Raw genomic sequence first — 23,417 nt, 5'->3', positions numbered from 1 at the left:
ACTGCCAAGGATCACATTACGTTGCTCTTGAACCTAAAGCGGTCTTGCTCATGGACAATTCTACAAGCCACCTAGGCAACCTTGAAAGCCTCTGGACTTCACTTCCTATTGAGGTGGTGTTCACTCCTCCCAACACAACTTCCCTTTTGCAACTGATGGACCAGGGAGTTATGGCGAATTTTAAGGCATACTACCTGCACCGGACCTTTGGGCACCTTGTAGAGGCAACAGTTAGTCCCAATAAGCAGTCAATTAGGGACTTCTGAGGTCGTTTAACATTATGAAGACCATTGGAAACATCGGTGATGTTTCTGGGAGGAGGTTACCAACACCTGCATGAACGCCGTGTGGCAGTAGGTATGACCGCAGACATGCAACAACTTAGTGGGATTCGAAGTGGTGGAACAATCCATCACCAGCGACATCGTCTGGCTAGCCATCTGAGTTGGACTGGACAAAGTCGACATCGATGATGTGGATGAGTTACTGCAATCACATGAGAATAGCCAAACAAACGACAAAATGGAGCTGCAAGAACACAGCGTGCTACAGCAGAGGTCGAGGATGCTGGTGCAGATGAAGCTCAACCTCAGTCAAACTTCACCACAGCTGTTTTGACTGAAGCCCTTGTAAAGCTGAACAAGGTCACTGACATTTTTTTCTGAGAATGACCCGGATTGGAACCGCAGCACCAAAGTCAGCAAAAATTTGATCGACACAGTTTCCTGCTACAAAAAGAAATGCTGCAGGAGAAGAAGCTCTGGACAACAGTCAACGCTGAATGCTGACTTCAAGAAGGGATCAAGAGTTTCACAGGAGGATGAGCCACAGCCTGGCCCATCTTCTCAACAGTAGCTCGACCCACCTCATCATAAATATAACCCAACCTCCACCAAAATTCACTGGTGAGTGTTCATACAGCATACTGTATGTATGACTGACTGATGTTATGATATGTAAGTATGATAAATTGTGATTATTTCCAAAGAAATGACGTTGTCAGGAACGCACCTCCATATGTACCATGTTATAATAACCCTGCAGAAAGCTGATTCGCTTCGCACTCACACTTCTAGGAATGCATCCGAAGCATTAAACGAGGTATATATATATATATATATATATATATATATATATATATATATATATATATATATATATATATATATATATATATATATATATATATATATATATATATATATATATATATATGAAAGACCCACCCACATGTCTCATCTGTGAATGGAGGGAATAGCCAATAAGCTCTCACGTATTCAACTAAACCCAGGTAGCTAGGATTATATAAATGAATTTACACCTCCATTGCTCTTATAAATAATAAGAAAGACCCACCTACATCTCTCAACTGTGAGTGGAGGGACTAACCAATCAGCTCTCACCTAATTAACTAAACCCAGGTGCCGAGGATTATGTAAATAAATTGACACCTCCTATGCTCTCGCCACCTAGGTTTAGTTGATTAGGTGAGAGCTGATTAGCTATTCCCTCCATTCACAGGTGAGAGATGTGGGTGGGTCTTTCTTTGTTATATTTTGACTGCTTTTTGACTGCTTTTGACATTTGCACATGGTACATGCTTGGGAGCCTCAATGGTATGCATTGCTGTCTGTGCTGTCGCTGGTGATTCGCCAACAAGTGATGAAACTGGTCCAGCAGCTGAGGAGGTGTGTAGCATTGGGATTCTCATGTGTGTACTATTTGTGAATGTCTCTATAGCTGTGGAGGCACTCTGGGAAGGGTTTGAAATAATGTGCTTACCTTGGGTAGGCCTTCTTGGCTACTTTATGCAGCTTCTTTGGCTACAAGAGCATGGGAGGTGTCATGTACAATATACATATATCATGTAAGTATGTGACCCGCTACGTCATCTCCAGGATACTTTTGCTTTGGAACTTGTGTTTACATGCGGTCTACATATGCTCTGAAAAACTCTGAACTCTGAAAAAGTACTGAGAATGCCAGCTGTATGCATTGTAGCTGGTTGGAACAATACAACCAAAGATGGTGTGAATATGCATGTTTTCCCAAAAATCCAGCTGTAAGGAAAATTTGGAAAGTCAAAGTAAAACTCACCAGAGGAAAATGGCATGGCCAACTGCTTGAAGCGTCATTTGCAGCGCCAATTTTGAAGATAATTTGTATGACACCGGCGTGTCTTTCCAGTTTAGGATGAGTAAATTTAAGCGAATGAAAGCTGATGCGATCCCCACAGAAATTAGAGATAATTCTAATCAAATGAAAAGAAGAAAAAGGACAGAAAAGCGCCGGAAACTGAGACTTAGTAGCATATTAATTTTTACCCATCATTTCTATTTAGCATCAGCCACGATAACCACCACTTTAGTAATCAATCAGTAACTTTCTATGTCCCAATCAGACATACGTACAGGCACAACCGCTTCAGACAGACAGCCACAAGCAGGGCTAATCGTCATATACATGTAGCTTTTACGTGCTAAGCAGATAGATAATCTACAGAAATGGAGAAAACGATGAAATGTTGAAATTATGTTTAATCCACGCGATCATGGAATATAGTTTGACAGCACCAAACAACTTCACATTTTAATGCCTGTTATTTGCAGACACATGCTACACGGGCTGACGCAGGCCGGGCATGCAGGCACGGCGGGCACAAACATTCAGGGCTAAAGACACACTGTACGTGATGCATGACGATACACATATGACATTGAAAGGGTCTACAAGTTATAAAATGTAATAATTATTGTCTGACTTTTACTTTTGCCTGTCACTTATGATTTACCAGCACTTTACCCGTAATGTGATTGTGTCACCCCACCCACCCCTCTCCCGCAGTCACGCGCGCACACACACACACACACACACACACACACACACACACACACACACACACACACACACACACACACACACACACACACACACACACACACACACACACACACATTTTTATCTTGAGTAAACTCACACATGCAGTTCTGACAACTGCCCCATCTTTGCTCTCCCCCTCCACCTCAACCCCAAGTCCTCACCCTTCCCCTCCAACCCCAAAGGCATCTCCCCCTTACACTCAAGCCTTCAAACCTCCACATTCCCCATCTCTCACTGAAAGTTGTCAACACCCCTCACCTTTCAAAAATTGTCCCATCGTTTACTCTCACCCTCCTCCTGCTCAGAAAAGTATATGGGCATTCCCACGTCAAAACAGCAGAACATGTACTGTTTTCTGCTCCCCTCTCATGCTATCACTGACTTCACAGAAACCTGACAGATGCCATTCAAAAATTACGGAACACATTTTTTATCCAAATCTCTGACACCCCCACCCCCCTGTAATGCTCCATAACACTTCAATAAACACCCCCTAAAATATTACATCACACTCAGTGAAGACACCCCCTCCCTCCCCTATTTCATACCTTAATCCCAGGATGCTATTTATCCCGGTGTTTTTTTTTCAGTTACTACGAACTATATTTGAAAAAGTAAATGTGGTACAGTGGATCGTCAATAAGACCAGGTGGCAGTCGGAATCCCTATCCCTGTAATGATGTCATCGGACTAATCGCTCAGAGTGATGCAATTGTTTAGACATACATTCAATTCCTTAGATTTCAAAATTAGATTAAGTGTCTGTGGAAAAAGGAACGATGAAATAGTAATGATGGAATTTAAATAAAGTGATTTACTTTTATCATTAACCAGACAATCCGTGAACCCGTTGGGTTCCCGTTGTGACAGCGGTTGATAAAAAAAATCATTTCAATAAAAAAACAAAAACATAGCTCCAGCGAACTATACCGCTGAAGTTGTTTGCACTGATCAAATTCTCCCGAAGAGGACTTGACTGAATCGGGAATCGATTTTTTAAATAATTTTTTCGTTGCCCGGTTTCAACAAAACTTGATGTTGCACACCGCAGAAGAATGATGAGTAAGGTGGGCCGAAAATTTTTGCGCTATCGTGTACTGTTTAGGCTGTATTTTGGGAACATACATACATAATGTACACATATACATACATACATACAAGATGAGAGTTTTAGTAATATATAGATGTATTGAATATGTGTGATTCTTCACCAATGAGAAATGGGGCCAAAACAAAATATAGCATGATATTTCAAAACTTTGTGGATGGATTACAGAGATGCCAACTTTTGGAAATCAGAATTAGGGAGGATTTGCAACCGACACCCAATAATGTGCGCGAAGCGCACATCTCGAGCGCGGAGCGCTCGACCCTTGTGGCAGGGTCCAGGGCCCGCCTTAGGGCCCTGGAAGCTCTGGGGTTCTAGACGCTCTCTAGTGCCCTCTGAGCCCTATTTTGGAGCATTTAACATGTTAAGAATTCCCACTTTTTGAACAAAAAAAGGGGAAAATTGTGCACTTTTTAATGTTACATGTATGTTAATATTAGTAAGTTAGGGGACAATCAAAGATTAACAAAAAGCACAAAAGAAGCAATATTTTTCTTACCTTACTGGCTGGTACTACTGCTGCTTGCTTTTTCCATGGCAGCTTTGCTGGGTGACAGCTGTGTGGCTCTTTTAGCCCTTCTGATTGTGTCTTTGCTGTATTCTCTCTGGTAGCAAGGGGTGCTATGAGCTAGTTTTTCAATTAAGAGAGCTTCCAGGGTTTTGACACTCAAATTGGGACGAAATTCAGTATGATTCTTCCGTACAAGACTGAGTGCCCGCTCACATGATGCGTTCGAATGAGGAATGACCAAGATTCCCTTCATCACTTTGCTCAAATTAGGATACTTCTTGGCACCAGTGCAGGGATCTGTGAGCTGTGAAATCCGATGCCACTGCTCATCCACTCTCACTGTCTCAGTAGCAATTGTAGCTATGGAGGCGTCTGCCTGGTAGTGAGCGAATTCACTCTCAAGACTGTCTATGTCACTATCACCGCCACTGAACAGACAGGGGAATTTCTTGATGAAAAACTCAACACAGTCAAACCCCACTTCTTGGTGTAGCTTAACATCCAGTACCTGAGCATGCTTGGCTAATTCATCATCTAGTGGCCAGGTTTTGAAGATGTAATTGCAGGCTTTCACATAATATGAGCGAACTGCACTGAAGAAACCTTGGATGTCTGACTCACTCAGAGTGAAGGTGGATTTCTTGAGACTCCTTTGTTCCCTTATATACAGTTTGGCATCATTCCCAATCATGAGGTCCTCATCATTCTTCTGATGATTTCTGTCAGAGAAGGGTACATTTACCAGAGCAACCGATGACACTGATGGTTTCAAAAACCGTACGAAGATATCTTTCAGAAGACCATTCAATTCTCCGTGCAGGAGATGAATACAGGGTCTCGTCTCTTTGGAGCAGAAGATTCCCCTTCTCAAAAAGCTTGTTAGCATATCGAAGGAAGAAACAATAGAGTTTTGTTTGTGGAGACAAGAACATCCTGTTGACACGTTTTTCTCTAGATTCCTGCACAGTGTTTGAGGAAGATGCGCTTTTAGTTGTAGAACTCGTAGGCACACTTAGCCGCAGGGCGATCACACTTGCGTTTACTGCCAGCAGAAGAGGTCAGACTCGTCGTACCAGATCCAATTTTACGTTTGAGGAGAGAGCTTGAGGTAGGTGCAGCCAAGGAAGAAGACCTCTGATTCGAAGGTTTTGCTGAGCTTCTATCAAGTGATTTGGCAAAAGCAGAACTTAACTTGGGTCCTTCTCTTTGCCTGTAGATGGGACTATCACAGTCTTTCTCGACTCTGAAGGGATCTGCTTTGTAGATGAACGTGATGAAGGGCCGGTGATGCTACCTGCTCTCAGCATTGGTTTTGGTGCTGTCCCTGCTGTCTTCTTCGCAGCAGATACTGCAGTGGTAGTGGTGAATGCTGCTCCACTAGTGCTTGATCCTGCAGTGCCAGTACTGGCAGTAGATACAGTGCCGTCCTTCTTGCTCGTTGTTAGAGTCTTGGCTACAGTTGGTTGCATTTTCTTCGTACTTCTTCTTTGAAGAAGAGGCGAAGTGGCTCCCACTGTTCAATCAGCCTGTCTAGGCACTGACCAAGGGACAGCCACCTTGTTGCGACATGCTTCAGAATCTTGTGTGTCGGGGCATCACAGAGTTCTTGCAGTGCTTTCACTCCTTTGACGCGTTTACTACTTTTGTCCAAGTAGGAGTAAATATCGATGAGAAAGTCATTTAATTCAATGGGTAAGGCCTGAGCCTCCTTCTTGGCCGTATTGTGCATCATATGGCAAGGGCATCCCATGATGTAGCACTCTGGATTTTGTTTGTGGATATAAGCAGCGACTCCTTTGTGCTTGCCCACCATGACAGAGGCATTATTATCAGCACAAAAGGAAACACAATTTCCCCACGGAATTTTCCTGTAACTGAACTCATGATCAAGCAGTTTGAAAATGTTTTCTCCAGTGGAATCTTGTTTGCACGCAGGCAAACTTAGCAAACCTTGCTTCACAATCCCAGCACTGTTGTCATAGTACGAAATCAGGACAGGATATAGCTGGGCCTCACCACTGTCATTGCTACCGTCTGTAGCTAGGCTAAATGGAGCTAGTCTAGCAATATCGGCAATAGATGAAGCAGTAACATTTGACAACTCACCAATTATTGCTGAAGTTTTTGTTCTTGCACATCCATACTTTGAAGCAACTTTTGAATCTGGAAACATCTTTTGAAATAGAGGTCCAGCATGATCTGAGACTGATATGGGCAAGTTATGTTCCACAATAAATCCACTAAAGAGAAGTTCCGCTCGGGTAACATCCTCTTCCTCGCTTGTCCCTTGTTTGGTGAAATAATTCAGAAGTGTACCAGTACTCGTGCTCAAGATCTCTCCTTTGCAATGTCTGTGTGCCGTTTGCTTCCAACGTGCTTCCGAATATCATCGCGACCTCCGTGCTCAACTGAAATATCAACGCTGCATACTGTACAATACGCATGATGAATTCCTCTTTCAGACTTTCGAATACACGGGTATTGGAGACTGTATTCGGTCTTGTACTTCTGAGACCATTTCTTGGTCTTCGTAAGCTTCTTTTTCTGCCATTTCGTAATCAACATCGAGGGCTTGAAGCATCGGTAACTTCGAAGTCGATGTTCCACAGCTGCAGCGCGACTCGTAGAACTCTAGCGGCTGTTAAACACCGCACGGTGGTCGCGACCGCCCGGGCTGGTACGGGGCCCAGCTGCATGCAGTGAGCGTATCGCATGCATATACACTGTGCATACATACCGCATGCACTGTATTGCACACATACCGCATGCACTAAATCTCAGTGCATGATCGCATAAGCGAGATCCAGACCCAATGTTTCGCTGCTCCTCATTTGAATTTGCAATTTTACGCATACAATTTGGTAGCAGCGAACGTTATGGAGTTACCACATGCTATACGTAGCAGACGATGCTTTTCATTCAATTCTCATACTAGTACATTCTGATTAGTGAACAGTGCAAAAATATCAAAATTTCGGGAGGATAAGGATAGTGTTCGTAAGGGCGGGAGTTTGGGTGAATTTTCGGAAGCCTCCCGATGAAATCGGGAGGGTTGGCATCTGTGGGATTATGACAAACTTGGTAAATGAGTTGGGTAGGTGACAAGAACAAGCCAATTAGATTTTGGCGATCCAGATCCAGATTCGACCTATCAAAGGATACAAAACGTAAAGTATTCAGCCTGGTGAAAGTATGCACATTACCAAGTGCCGTTGTCATTACTGCAATAATTAGATAAGTGTTACATCAAAATACCACTAAACTCCACATGCACCATGTTCTAGCTCTATTATTTACCACTTACCACTTGTTATTGCCGAGTAGTTCTTCAACATCGTCCTGATTGTTGTGAACGACAGGAATTTTATGACCTCGGGTTCTAACATGTACGTAATTTTGACTATTGTCGTAATCTGAGGATTCTTGATCAGAAAATTATTCGTCAAATTCACTTTCTGACGAGTCTGAAGCAAGTTGTGCAGCCACTATTACTTGCGGGCTGAGACAACCGTTCTGGTGATGACGTCACGCAGATGACGCAATGATCATGGAGGTTTTCTATAATTTTTAGGGGCGATACCAGCGAGGTTGGGTTTGGTTTTTCTTAACTTTAACACCTCAAAAAATTATTAGAATTAAAAACCACGTTCACTTCTTTGTTCATTACTTACAAATCAATATTATGACATGTTTTTTTTTTATTATTATTTTCGATTCTGTGAACCTTTAAGCTCAGCACTTTATGCACACATCAACTGCATTACTAATGGGAATGTCCACAATGACTCAAAACTTTCATAACCTGAAATTAATCCATGAAAAGTAGTCCTAAATTCTTAACTAAAAGTGGAAATATGAAGGGAAACAAAGGGTTAGTGGGACAATGCCCGTCAATCAGCTTGGTGGGGGTGGGGTTGTAGTGACACAATTTCTGAGAGCCAATCACATCTAAATGAGTGCAGTTAACTGCGTAAAATGGCGTACAGTCCGACAGTGGTGACAACAGACAACAGTGGTGCAAATTACACCATACATTGCTGTCGATTTGGTTAGCTTAATGGTGTGTTGGTGTGTGCATGTATTAAATATTTAATTTTTCACTGGTCAAATTCAGACATGGAAACAGTCAACATACACTCTCATTGAAAATGGATGCGTGGATGGACAGGACACAACCATTATTCCAAAGAAGATGTCAGGATGGTTTCACAATTTCTTGTAACCATCCATCCATCCATTGGGACCATACTCTGTACAGAGCATTGTTGCTGCTGAAGCAGTCTCCTGAGCGAATGGGGACAATCCTGGACGGGTCATCACTCTGATGCAGGACACTCAAATGGCTCAATAATCCCAGCAAGCTCGTTGGAAATCATTTTGCCGACCTCAGAAGGTTGACAAGCTGAGTCAATCCCACCTGGTATTAATTCAACAGCTGAGCAGGATTTGAACTCAGGACCCGAGGATCCCAAGCCCACCACCCAAACCAACCATTAAGCCAACACCAGGCATGGTGTAGCATCCTTATATCATTTTACATTTTTAAAATGTTTGTTTTTATTGCTTGTGTACTGTTAAATCACCATTGGTTATTCTTTACCTGCCACATTGAGCACTTGCTTCATGACTCTTGATCAGGAGCTATGCTGGGAAAACCAATTAACGTTGAATGTCTAAGTATGTTATCCTTGGCATTTTAAAGGTTGCCTCCAGGAGCAACACTTCAGGAAACTGTAAGCTACATGACCTAATTAGCTCTGAAACAAGCTCTGTACATACATCGGGATTTTCCCAAAGATGATCAGCAAACAAAACACAAAACAGAAGAATCACGATCATTTGTTATTACAACTGTCGAGGGTTGTATCAAAGGGAGAATATTTTTCCAAATATTTCAAGGGGTTTTTTGACGAGTCAAAAGGTCAAAGGTGAAGAGGCAAGGTCAATGCAATGTTGACCAACATCAGCATGGGTATATTTGGGGCCTGAAGGTTGAAGAGATTTAGAACAACCTGGAGCCAGAAGGGAAAAAGAACAAAGGATTGATACATACTTCGAGTTAAATTTTCTCCGTCAAAGTCAAGCATCCAACTGTATGTCCTCGTTTTCTTGACACCAAAAGCCTCAATTTTTATTTGAATCCCGAATAAATACATTCACCCAAGCAGAACATTCATATGAAATTGTCTCTCCAACTCAAAAGTGTGAATATTGAAGGTTTCATGATGACTAATGCCCCTGTTGTTAGCTCAATGTTCAGGTTGATGAACTTGGGATGCTAGAGTCCTAAGTTAAAATCCCACTTGATTGTTGAATTAATATCTGGTTGGCTGCACCTCTACTTTACGCCTGGTGTTGGCTTAATGGTTAGGGTGGTGGGCTTGGGATCTTCGGGTCCTGAGTTGAAATCCTGCTTGGCTGTTGAATTAATACCAGGTGGGGCTGACTCAACCTGTCATCCTTCCGAGGTCGGCAAAATGAGTGCCAACTTGCTGGTATCCTGTGTCGGAGCGGCGACCCGTCCAGGATTGTGCCCAATAGCCAAGGAGACTGCTTAGGCATCACCAACGCTCTGCACAGAGTATAGTCCCAATGGATGTATGAATAATGACTAATCCGAGCCTTGCCTGGAATAGCATTTCCACATTTCAGCTCAAAATTTAAGGAAATGTCATTGGTTCATTTGCCAGAGATAACCTCAGGTGCCACTAATTGGTGAAATGAGTAGGAAGTTCCTCCTGAACACAGGTGAGAATACTCATCACGGTAATCAGAGCAAGTTTGATTTGAATAATATATGGTATTCTTAAATAATGTATGTTAGAGCCTGAAAGCAGGCTCTGAATGTGCAAAGTGATAATCATTCCGAGCACATGTTCCATATTTAATTAACCCCTTTGGGCATGTACATCAAGATGTAACCAAACTCGTTTTCCAGATGAAGTGGTATCTTGACTGTCACTTTGATTGTTACTTAAGCAGTTCATTATAAATTGAGGGCCTGTGTATTGATTTGGTTCCTGTACGTACTCCTGTGTACATTCTGTGGTAGCAAGTTCAACATCTGGATTAAAGAAACAACAAAGTATTCCTGGATCAATGAATAAACATGTTCAAGGTCTAAGTTGTAATTAATTGTGTTATATATTGTGTGCTAAATTCATCTCTTTTACTGTTAATTTTGTTCTTTCTATTTTATCTTTGGTTCTCTCCTTCTTTCTCTCTCTTTCCTTTTGTGTGTATAGAAGGAGAGGTTAACTTTTGCAAATAGTTTCTGTAAGGCTCACTTGGCTGTGCCTGGATGGGTTTGAGGGTAGAGGAGTCGCATCTGAAACCTAAATCCTATCCAGGTTCCTCCTGATAACTCCGTCTATACCTGTCCAGGTTCCTCCTGATGATGCCACATTTACCTATTCGGGTTCCTTCCGATGGCTCCAATGCTGTATTTGGTCCTTTATTTGATTAAAGTACGGTATTTTGACTGCAGTGGTCCTTTGTAAACAGTTAGCTAATATCCTACCTGGAACGAAGGTAGCAAGTCTCCTGATCTTCATGGAAACCCCTCGACAATAGATTACACCACTTGCTAACTGCAGAGAGTGTGGTTGTTGTATGAGCTGCAGCACCCACACGATAAACAAATTCACATTCCCTCATATTCGTATATTATGGGGGAATAGCAAACTTTGATGACAAAATGGTAATCATCTTTCTCGCCATTCAGTATACTGAATCTCGCTCATTAAACTTATCACCATATAATGGATATGTTAATTAAAATGATCACTATATACTGGATCCAGGTCAACCATTTTAACACCATACACTGGATCCAGCTCAATTACAATTAACACTATATACTGAATGTAGCTCAAAACTAACTAGAGCATTCATAGAACTCCTTACTCCATGCAGACTTAAGAAATAAGGACATGGGTGGGGTCTACAAGCGGAAAATTTGATTGGTCATGACGATGTAAAATGGTCTCGGTCTCGGTCTCTCTCTCAGCCTGTGGCTGCTGGTTGCATCATTGGTTGGGACGCGGCTATGCCGATTATGCAGTGTCCCCCTTACCAGTACACTGGTACTCATTTTGCTGACCTCGGAAGGATGACAGGCTGAGTAAACCTCCTGGTATATTAATTCAGCGGCCAACGGGGATTGAACTCAGGACCCTAGGATCCCAACTAGGATCCCAAGCCGCCACCCTAACCACTGAGCCAACACCAGGCTTGTAAAATGGTGTAATATTTGTCCAAGTACTGCGAAACAGAAGGGTTTTTAAAGTGCTAAAAAGGCAATTTGTGTTCTACAGTGTTCAAGTGGATAATTCAATTGAAATAAAATAAGGATTTTAAAGGTTATCGAAAAAAATCTTTTGGAAGTTTTACCGCCTTTGATGCAGCGTCTTTCACGCCACCTTATCTAACATGTTACATGAGTTATTCGTGGCTGTTTGTGTCCTTCATGATGTCCTTAAAAACAGTGAGCTTCCTGTTTGGAATGATTTTAAATTTTCTTTGTCTGCCAGACGGGCAGACAAACTAAAACAATAATCTCCCTCTTCTTCACACATGAGTGTTTTGGCCAAATTCAGAAACAAACGAGAAGGGCACTCGGTAGAGTGCATACCTCCGCCACGTAATGCCTGATCCGTGAGAACATATCGGGCCCAATACATTTTTTGAAATATCATGCTCTACAGTATTATATCGTTTTTAGCCCGATCTCTCAATGGTGAAGAATCACTTTGAAAATTAAATAATTACCGTATCCAGATCCGGATTCGGATCTTCCCCAAAATCTAATCAATTCATCCTTGCGACACCCAATGTGTCCACCAAGTTTCATTCGAATCCGTCTACAACTTTTTGAGATATCATGCTATATATCATTTTTAGCCCTATCTCTCAATGGTGACAAATCACTTAAAAAATTCTCGTTGTAGGATCCAGAACAGAATCTTCACCAAAATCTCATCAGTTCGTCCTTGTCACTCACCGAGCCTGTCCACAAAATTTCATCCGGATCCGTCAAATGCTTTTTGAGATATCATGTACACAGACAAACAGACAGAAAGGGGTGAAAACATAACCTCCTTCACCTTCAGTAGCGGAGATAACTACAGATTTGTTTTCGAATTCATGTTCCGATTCTTGTTCAAAATAAACCATTCCATTGAAATAAAGTTATTCCTCAATCATAAACCGACGCTTGGAGACAGACATACAGAAGTGAACCAATTGCTTCACCCTACTCTTTACTTCATGCATGCAGGGTACTGATCATTATATACTGCATCTGGGTCAATCATCATCACCACCATATAATGGATCTTGCTCAATTACATTTATCACTATATCTTGGACCGAGCACACCACTCCTCTCATACATCCCCACCCTCCAGCTTCTCTCCTCCCTTCTAGCCCTTCACATTATTTTCCTTTCCTCAATTTTGATGTTCAATTTAACCCCTCCTGACATTAAAAGCATACATAAGATGTCAGATTGAGGAGGAGGGGTAGGGGGGATGGGGTAAAGGTAAGCATGTGTAAGATGGCCCCTCATCCCTTACAATCACATAATTAATTTCACCAGCCAACATGAAAGCAGGCTAATGTCTCTGAAGAAAACAAAACTCCAGTGATACATCCTTCAAAATGTGTGCCCTGATGGATCCAAAAATCTGGCCTGACCACCTTTTTTGATAAGCAAGCAGCAGCGAAGGCATTCAGCCCTCTCTTATCTTATAGTAAGTATTTATATAGTTGTCACATTAATGCAGGAGCTGCCCAGGTGTAATCCCAGACACTAAAACTCAGATAGGTGTTTTCCTGCCTGTAAGCAAATGTGCTTTGTAATTAAGATGAAATTTCTTGTAAGATCACTGCTGATGTAATAAACTCATGATAATTTTCTGCACTTCCAAACAGCAACTCCACCAAAAACAAACAAACAAGCAGTCATAGACTGGTACTTACGAAATCGTCAACTTGACCTCTGACCTTGTCTAATAAAAGCTGTCTCTAGAGAAGGTAGCGACGCAAACCAGAAGTTTCTACGATGATTCTGTACCAAACCATCAAAAATCGTAATGTCGACCGAAGCAAAAATCTCCATTTCTCCACGCAATTATTTAATATTATTTTATCAAAGTCACAAAACCGTAATATTCGGCCATCCACCAGCAATCTTTACATAATCCGACGGCTTTGCGAGTCAGGCATGCGACGATAACCTTTATTGGGATAAAAAAAATGACTTTTAAACACCATATTTATCGAAAACACCGTCAGCGCGCACACGCAAAACCTTAACGTGACTCAACGACGCGTCTGCTCAAGTGCACTGCATCACGTGACGACCCGTGACGCGCGAGTGAAATATTTTTTATACAATCTTAAAACGTCTCCAAAACATCAGATTTTTACCAGAATTTCGACAACCGAGTTTTAAGCGTCCTAAGCGATCGCAAAAACCGAAGACAAAAATTAAAATCGAAGTTAAAATGAACTCGTAACGTCGAGCGAAGCAAAAATACTCCATTTCTCCACATGAATTTACGGAATTATGTTTGACCTCACTGTGACCTTGACTTTTGACCGATTTTGACCAAAATCTAATCAGCGCTAGCCATCACCCTCATAAATCACGTCGTGTAATTTGACATTGGTAGCTTCTTCCGTTCTCGAGTTATCGTGCCTACAAACAAACACACAAACACACAAACACACACACAAACAAACAAACACACACAGAGGACGGAAGTCATCAATATACTTACGAAATCTTTAGATTTCGTAAGTTACAAACAAGAAAAAACACACATAAGCCTTCAAACACAGACAATAGGTCCTCTGAAGATTCTTCTATGAACAGCTTCCACATACCATCTTTCTTGCCTTTTGTCTTTGACGGCTGATCATCAGTCGCCCCAGCTGCAAGTAGGGTGAGGATGATACCGGTCTGAGAATGTATTCCAACTGCAGTGACTACCATTCGACCTGAGCCCTCCATAACATGTGTACCTGGTATGGGTGGAAATAACAACAGGGAGGAGAAACAACGAAAGACATCCATAGGACTGTTCAAGGGTTAAGAAAGATTAAGTGAAAACAGAGTGAGGAAACTGAAGAGATCTGGGAGGAGTGCATTAAATGTAAAGAAAACTAAAGAGATCTCACTATCAGCCATGATCTTACTTGGGAAAACCACATTTCAAAAGTTAGCCTCCAAAGCCAGTCGCCAACTAGGCATCATCCATCATACAAAGTCCTTCCTTGGCACACCTGAACTCGTATCCACCTGCAAGGCCTACATGTGCAGCTAGATGGAGTACTGCTCTCACACCTCTCTCAGCTTGAGGACATGAAACCAAGGCTTTCAAGATCATTGGAATCTCCCGCTATGAATCTGAGTCTATGAGTATCACTTTCCAATCGCAGACAGGTCAGAGGTCTCTCTGTACTCTCCCGCCTCCTTTCTAGTGAAACTTCCAAAATCCAGAACCACTGCTCATCTACACTCATTCAAACCTCATTTTATTCCTGCCTGTGGAATCAACTTCCACATTCTCTTCAATCTCATTCTTCCCTCCTGGTCTTCAAGACAGCTGTTCACCATCATCTCAGATCGTCCCCAATTCAAAACATTTTCTACCATCATTAACTCCCCTCATGCACCCCCGTGCCAGTGATGCCATCTAATTACTGCACTCTCCTCTCTGGAGTCAGTGCGGCATTTAAGGAGAAATCCTCCCCACATGGATGCCAACCCACAGGACGTATTCGTGCTCTATCCTCTAAATGTTGAGTGTCAAACGAAGAAGCAGGATGCACCGTAACATTTTTTTTGGTAGGACTCGGCCAGTGACAGAATCAATCTGCCGATGTACTCGACTCAAAATGGATGCTCTAAAGAAAATGTTGAGCTTGGCAAATCTGAGCATCGTCCATGGAGAGAAAGAAACCCGACAATTAACTCAATTTTCATGTTTGCTTGAGAATACCAGACAAAAGACCAACGTCAAACATTTTTTAAAGGTATTTAAATTGGTATATATTTTGAATTGAATTTTTGTATTGAGGTATATTCCTTGTCTGGCAGCATAACTCGATTCAGAGATGTACTATTACCTGGGTTTTTTTTGCAGGTAGTGCACAGCATCAATGTGCGAGTCGTCCGTTAGATGTACGTGAAGCCAGAGTACCCATCTGCCAGCACTGGTCACTGGTGGACGTTAAATACCCCATGGTTTTGGGGAGAACAGAGAAATCATCGCTGGCATCTTTAACAAATTCCATGTTCTTGTCACCTTCAGCCGGACATCAGGCCTGGGCATCCACATGATGAAAGACTTGTGTCCCCGGCCATCCCCAGAAGAATGTGGGAATAATTGGGCCTTTAAAGAAGTAGTAGATTTATGATTTGACTACAAACTATCTTGATGGTGCTTTGCAGTTTGGACATTACATCAATGACTTAGTGATTTTACTTTACATGAAGTTCTTAACTTCAGTCGTAATTGCTGAAAATATTCGGCTTGGATTGCCGAGGAAACATCAAGAGTATCTGCACGTGAAAAGATTAAAACAACTGAGAATATCTCATATCTGAAACATTGCCAGTCAGAACGTTACGGTTGAGATGATTCATACATAACAGATAGATGTCTGGCTCATTTTGGAAACATTAAGTTTTGTTGAGGGCATCGGGGCACAGTGTGGCATAGAATAGAGAATGCTTATATCTGAGAGTGCATGAGGAGATACGAGCTATATTTTCAACTGGAGACATGAAAATATCATTGGTCGTGTGATCACAAGATGATTCCCTTTGGGGTCTTAATACATTGGACACAGCATGTGTACTTGTCCAAATCTTTTGTTCAGTTAATTGAACATTCAGAATTTCAAAATGGCTGCAATACAATCAGTCTGAAGCCCTCTTGGTGCAGATGTTAAGAATACTGAACAAATAACCAGAACCGAGAAGGTTACACGGGAAGGAGGGGGAGGGGGTGGGGGAGGAGAGGGGCAATAAAGATGAGGGCACACCATACCTCTACCTTTACCAACAAGGGTGTCTCGCCCATCACCGAACTTTACTTTAACAATAATTCCAGCTCTGTGTGTGTGTGTGTGTGTGTGTGTGTGTGTGTGTGTGTGTGTGTGTGTGTGTGTGTGTGTGTGTGTGTGTGTGTGTGTGTGTGTGTGTGTGTGTGTGTGTGTGTATGTGTAACTCTGACCAGCCAGAAGCATGGGATCCGTGTCACTGTCTTTGCGGACATGATCTGACTCGCCAGTCAGTGAACTTTCATCAATCTTTATATCGTTGCTCTGGATGAGGATACCATCTGCTGGAAGCAGATCACCTGCAAACAAACCCCAAGAGTAACATTAAGAGAATAAAACAACAATAAACATGATTAACATGAGTGGCATAAAGACTTGTGTAATGGAATTAATGTCTAGCTACTGGCTTTCTCAATCTGGCAAAATGAGACCTGTATTATCACAAAGACTAAATTAGCAGGCTCTTCTAATGATAAACATTTTGGTATGCCTGTGGATATATTTTCAAAGCACGTTGTCAACAAGCTGTCATGGGCGAGAGTACCACTTGCAATCCTACCCCATTTAGCCAATGTGATAGCACGAGAAGCATTCCTCTTATGAATATCCCTTTTGATTTGACTTCATGCTCGGTTGGTTTGACATGAAAACGGCCCACGACGACAATGACAGAGAAGTAATAACTGTTGCACGGCTTCGCATTTGTAAAGGGTTCTGTACTTTGAATTGAGCTCAGAAACAAAAAATATCGTTTTATTGGAAACTCGCAGAGCCTACACGTTGTTTCGCTGATGAACCAATTAGTCATCCCGTTTGCCAAAATTTTTGGGCTAGAAGGAGAAGGAAAGGAAGACAAATATATCTGTGCTTTAACCCCTACTCCCCACCTCCCGTCCCCTACTCCACCTACCCCACCCCCTTTTGCCCCCTGTTCACCCTGATGTCCCTTCCTGCTAGAAATATCTCACAGAGGATGACAGGCTTTGACAGGCCCTTCCGTTTTTTTTTGGGGGGGGGGGGCGGATGAGGGATTGCGTGTGGAGAAGGAAAGGAGAACAAATTTACCCTTGAAAAGAGTGCTTTAACCTCACGGTTGCCAAAATAAAGAAGGAAATTGTAATACCCTCTGCCCTGAACATCAAGTGGCATGACACAGTACAAATTTGCATCGAGAATTTAGACCGCGGCCACCGAGCCAAAGTAGAATTTGTACCCTGAGTTTGGAGTTTGTAACTTGCAAGATGTGTGTGCATCATGAACAAAGAGAGAGAGACAGAGAGACACAGAGACACAGAGACAGAGAGACAGACTTTTGTATGCTTTTATTATAAAAGTATCAAAACACACCAGAAAAAGCACACTCCATAAAAACAAATCCAAACAATTTTACAGCAAATATAAATTCAACAAAAGCAAGGGTGTCTGTTCATGTCAAACACACCATAGAATAATACATATATGCAAAAAAGTAAGTGTAAGTACTTTACACTTTTACAGACAGATTCCTCACGAAAAGAAACTCAAAACCTCATCAGTGTACCACTGATCACCCACAATATCCAGGCTCAAAAGAAAAGCCTGCTCCATTTTTACTCGTGCCGAAACCATACCTTTAAAGCACAAAAGCACATTTGCATTTTCCCCTTCAATTTTGCTTTCCTTGTTTTATAAATTGCCAGTTCAGCAATGCCCAACAGAAAAGACAAAAATGAGAGGACTGGTTTACTTTTATAATTCCCCCCGATTCCATCTATGAAGACTGGAAAGGAAAAAAAACAAAATTAAATTTATAGAAAAGCTGTTGAAGGAAGAGAAAGAGGGGTACCAATCTCTTACATTCAATAAAAACGTGGGAAACATTTTCAATCAAATCACAAAAAGGACAAGAAATTGGAACAGAAGAATTAAACTTATGGAGTCATGTCTGTGTGACCAGGGCTTGATGTGCTGGTCTCCAATTCAGGTCTCCAGTTCGCCCAAGAGTTGGAGAACTATACATTTTGTTCCACACTGGAGTTAAAAAAGCTCCAGCAGGTAAGGTCTCATTCCACCGATTTTTCAACAGTTTTGTAAGACCAGGTATACATGCTTCCAGACATATGTTGTAGATAGCCGTTTTCCCCATGACGTGAAACACACCAATTTCCTCTAAGTTTGAGGAGAACACACCCTCTTGTTTTTTTGAGGCAATTTGAAGTTCAGGGAAATAGAGACGTGAGTCTACCACTTCATCCACCCCAGTCCACCCAATGTTTAGTGTATGAAAGGTTTGAATTATTGCTTTCAAGACATTTTCCACAATTCGAGCAGAACGAACACCAATTTTTGATGAAAGTGAGCTTACAGGTCGCCAGACATTCAAGGATGGATGCAACAGGTCTCGCACTCTGTTTATTCCAACACTGGTGAAACAATGCATAAACGACCTGGAGGTTGAAATTCTAGAGAATAAAAGGATTCCGAACTAATGGCTCATGTACAAACTTTTGGGCATCGTATGATACCTCTAAACGTTGCACTGCGAGGACTTGCCAAGCATTCAAAAGGCTCTGATGAAAACTGGGGAGCTGAGACATGTCAACATGTTGCAGGTCGATGAGGAAAAGTTCACGGTCATATTTCAGACCTTCCACTTTCTGCAAACACGCATTTGTGAGAGGTCGCCAAGGAACACACTCACTGTACAGTAGGTGCTTAATCGTGGAAATCCAGAATGCCATTATCCGACTTGGGATATGCATCAGATTTTGACCACCCATATTTCGGGGTCTGCAGACCACGTCTGGGCCCAGCCAATGGTGGCCACCCCATAAAAAATCAGTCAGAACCCTCTGAATGCCTGTGATCAAGTATCTCTGAGATTCAAGTGGGATAACTCTATGCCAAATAAATGGAACCACCAGGTTGTTTATGATTGACACCCGTGTCTAAAGCGAGAGAAGTTGGTACAATCTTCTCCACCTTGCCAGTTTCAATTTAATTTTTTCCAGGAAGTTCTCCCAATTTTTTGTTCATACACTTCAATTCCTAGAAATAAGCCTAAATATTTGAACCCCTCACTACTCCACTGTATTCCTCCTGGTAAAACAGGCAGGGACGAGGAAGGCGATCTGGGGCCCACCCAAAAAGCTACACGTTTTTTCCAATTTACCCTTGCAGTAGAAGCAAGCTCAAACTGGGTAAGGCAACGAGAGACCTCAGAAACATCTTTTTGATTTGCAATAGCAACACAAATATCATCAGCATAAGCTGAAACAACGACTTTGGAGTTTTGTGAAAGAGAGACTCCTAACAGGGAGTTCCGAAGTAAAACTAATAAAGGTTCAACGGATAGATTGTAGAGCATGCCTGATAGCGCACAGCCCTGACGGATGCCTCGCTGAAAGGGGAAGGGGTAACAAAGACTATTATTAACCTTCAGCAGACAAGATGCATTTTTGTACAATAACTTAACATAAGCAATAAATTTTTCCCCAAACCCTGTTCTCCTTAATTCATCAAACAAAAAAGAATGGTTAACACTGTCAAAAGCTTTTTCTTGATCTAGAAGTAATAAACCAAAACCAGGAGATGTAGTTCGACTGAGACTGATCAAGTCTCTCACCAAAAAATATTATCGTATATGGAACGTTCTGGAACACAGTATGATTGATCAGTGCCAATCAAGAAAGAGATGATTTCCTTTAGACGGGTTACAAGTGCTTTTGACAATATTTTATAGTCCGTGTTGAGGAGTGACAAAGGCCGCCAATTTGCGGTCTCATGCAGGTTTCCTTTCTCCGGAAGGAGACACAAAACTGCCCTCCGGCAGCTCAATGGCAATTCACCTTGTTTAACACTCTCCTGAAAGACCTCAAGAAGAGTAGGGCCTAGAATATCCCAGAAAGCCTTTTAAAATTCAGCTGGAAGGCCGTCTAGTCCAGGGGCTTTCCCATCCTTGCTATCCCTGAGCGCAGCAGTAAGTTCTCCAAGAGAAATGTCAGGCTCAAGCAATTGCTGTTGGTCTTCAGACAGAGACGGGAGCTGTTCAAGCATCGCATTCCTATTCTCCTCATTCACAGCTCTTTTTGCGAAGAGTTTAGAAAAATAGTCTTGTAGTTCATGCTTGATATCACTCTGGGAGGTCAACAAATCACCACCAAAAGAGCGCAAAGCATGGATTTGTTGAGAGGTCTTGACCGTTTTTTCCAAATTGAAGAACCCTTTGTTTGGTGTGTCAAGTTGGATTTTTTCGTTCCGCAGTCGGACGAAAGCACCGGCTGCCTGCTCTTTCACCATTTCAGCCAGAAGGGTCCTTTTCTCCGACAACTGCTGGACATTCACGTTAGACAATCCAGCTTTCTGCTCACAGATAAGTATATAGTTTTTTTAAAGCAGATGTCACACCAAAAGCGTTGTATATGCTGTAAGAGCAGTATTGTTGGCAAAAACATTTGATTTGGGACTTTGTGCAGTCCCACCATTGTCTTAAGTTCAAATATGAACCCTTTTGTGACTCGCATTTTTCCCATACCATTTTAAAAGCTTCTATAAAATGTGCACTTTGTAAAAGTTTCAAATTAAAAGTCCAATATGCACTTCCACAGACATGATGAGGAAAGCCACACACCATAACAATCATGTGATGATCGGAAAAACCAGACGGCCTTATATACGAGTTCTTAACAATGTTTACCATTTCATGATTAACATAAAATCTGTCTCGGCGAGCCATCGTTAAAACATTTCTTGATGCACAAACCCATGTATACTGACGGATATTAGGGTTTTGTACCCGCCACACATCCACCAGTTTAAACTTTGTGACTAGCTGTACCAAAGGCCTTGCACTGTGTGGATGAGGCTCACAAGTGTTCCGATCAAGTTGTGGGTTGAGGGTGCAGTTGTCGTCACCCCCCAGACACAACAACATGGCTAAGTCAATGGTGCTTACAAACTCTGCCAACTTGTACAGAAAGGCACCTCTTTCAGAGTTAGCATGAGGACAGTAAACATTTGTCATGCAAATATTTTGGTTACTACTGACAAATTGCACAGACAGTAAGTAACCTTTGCAAATTTCCTTACAAGTTATCTCCGAAGGCTGGAGTCGAGGATGCAACACAATTGCCACACCACCATTGGCCTCAACAAGCACACTCGAGAAAAAAAGACAACCTTTAAAGATTTTACACCACTCATCCTCAGAAAACCGATTTGCATGCATCTCCTGTAGCATTAGCACATCAATTTTTTTCATTTTGGAAGAGCTGAAATACCTGGAGGCAACGCACACAACTGCAGCCTCCATTGATGTTCAGGGATGCTACTTTTATCTCCATTCCGTTAGTTATTCTTGAAGCTCTTTACCAGCCCGAGTAACACATTTCCTTAACCTTTGGAATTGAGGATCTGACATGTTAACCTGATAAGGATCACGAATCATACTCCTTGCAGTTTTAATGAAATCGTGTAAATTCAGGAAGTAATCTGATTTTTACGTTTCTTTTCCTGAATGTATCATCCAGGAATTTAATCACATTTTCTTGAGACACTAAGGTTGTATTGTTTCCCCATTCATCCACTTGAGAGCTTAAAGCACTAAAATGTGGGGTAGAAGAGGTGTCATCTGAATCAAGTGCTTCATCGATGGCCTCTCCTATTACTTGTGGAACACTTACTTTTGGCTCAACAGAAAGTTCTGCTCTGTTTACGGACCCCTCCGAATTTTCCTTGTCCATGTCCTTCCCCTCTACAACCCTTCCATCATCATCTGTGAGGGAGGGGTTGACATTTAACTCACAGGGATTTTCCCCTTTATCTATTTCTCCATCACTGTCAGACATAGCTGTGAACTCACCTGAACAAGTTTGGCAAACAGGACAAACACTTAAAACATCCTGAGATACCTCACTGTTCTCTGTGTCCCACTCGGAGTCGGCCAGTGGATAAAGCGAAGTTTCCACATCCGCACACGACTCCAGCACCACCAAGGGGTTTCCAATGTCAGACGGACCTTGGAGGTCCACCGAGCCTGACACGATCTGGACCTTATTCTGCTCCTTAGCATCAACATTCGACCGTTTTTGGCCTTTTTTTCCTGGTATCCGTAACAGATACCTCCATATCATCCACACTGTCCTGTACAGTGGATGGTAAAGGAGAGGAAGCAACCACTTTCACTTCCTCGTTTGGTGGTGGTGGATTGATTACGTCACGATTACACACCTTCTCTCCAGCGCTGGTCTGGGTGGACGAGTCCAATTCGTCGAACACCTCAGCTGGTGGGGGGCGGGGCTCGGCTCCCGACTCACCTTCTCCCCATTAGTTTGTGGTGAGGAAGAATCGTTCCTCACCGCACCTTCACGTTCCTGCGGTGTAACCGCGTTGGGACAAACACTCTTTACGTGCCCGTGAGCTCCACACCCAAAACACGTCATAACCTCTGAGGAGGAAAACATTTTATATTCAAACCCGTCGATTTTTACACCGAGTACAACATTCAGTGTTTTTCCATTTTCAGGTAGTATCATATAAACCACTCTTTTAAAGGACATGACGTGGTTAAATTTATCACTAACATGACGCATCGGCACCATTGAGATCCTCGACACAACCTTACCGAACTTGTTTAACTGGTTACACTAGTCCTGATTCCTTATAAATGGTGGAATATTATTAATATTAACTTGAACTGTTGGGGCCTGTAAAGCGAACACAGAGAGGTAAATGTTCGGTTCGATGAACAGGCCGTGCTCAACCACCGTGGTGACCATGTGTTCCTCCGACACAAACTTCTTATTCATGCGAGAAGGAGCTCGAACATTATGTAAACCAACGATGTTACCAATGGCGGAAAGCACA

The 23,417-nt window shown here is 42.2% G+C and overlaps 1 protein-coding gene across 3 annotated transcripts in view; it reads right to left on the bottom strand.

The window, feature by feature from the left end:
* LOC147020675 (plasma membrane calcium-transporting ATPase 2-like) overlaps positions 1-23,417 on the bottom strand; it is a 191,334-nt gene that overhangs the window by 92,260 nt on the left and 75,657 nt on the right. For 2 of the 3 annotated variants that reach the window (XM_085896204.1, XM_085896202.1), the window contains exons 5-6: positions 16,748-16,873; positions 14,391-14,528 (exon numbers count right to left, since the gene is read on the bottom strand). In XM_085896204.1, coding sequence (XP_085752330.1) covers positions 14,391-14,528; positions 16,748-16,873 — 264 coding nt within the window. The remainder of the gene's footprint in view (positions 1-14,390; positions 14,529-16,747; positions 16,874-23,417) is intronic. The other variant, XM_085896203.1, reaches the window with a different exon arrangement.

This window comes from Eptatretus burgeri, chromosome 9 (assembly GCF_056783735.1).
Source record: "Eptatretus burgeri isolate ZD-2024b chromosome 9, Ebu_testis_v1, whole genome shotgun sequence".
Lineage (NCBI taxonomy): Eukaryota > Metazoa > Chordata > Myxini > Myxiniformes > Myxinidae > Eptatretus > Eptatretus burgeri.
Note: the sequence above shows the minus strand (reverse complement) of the source record. Positions and strands in the feature narration are given on the sequence as shown.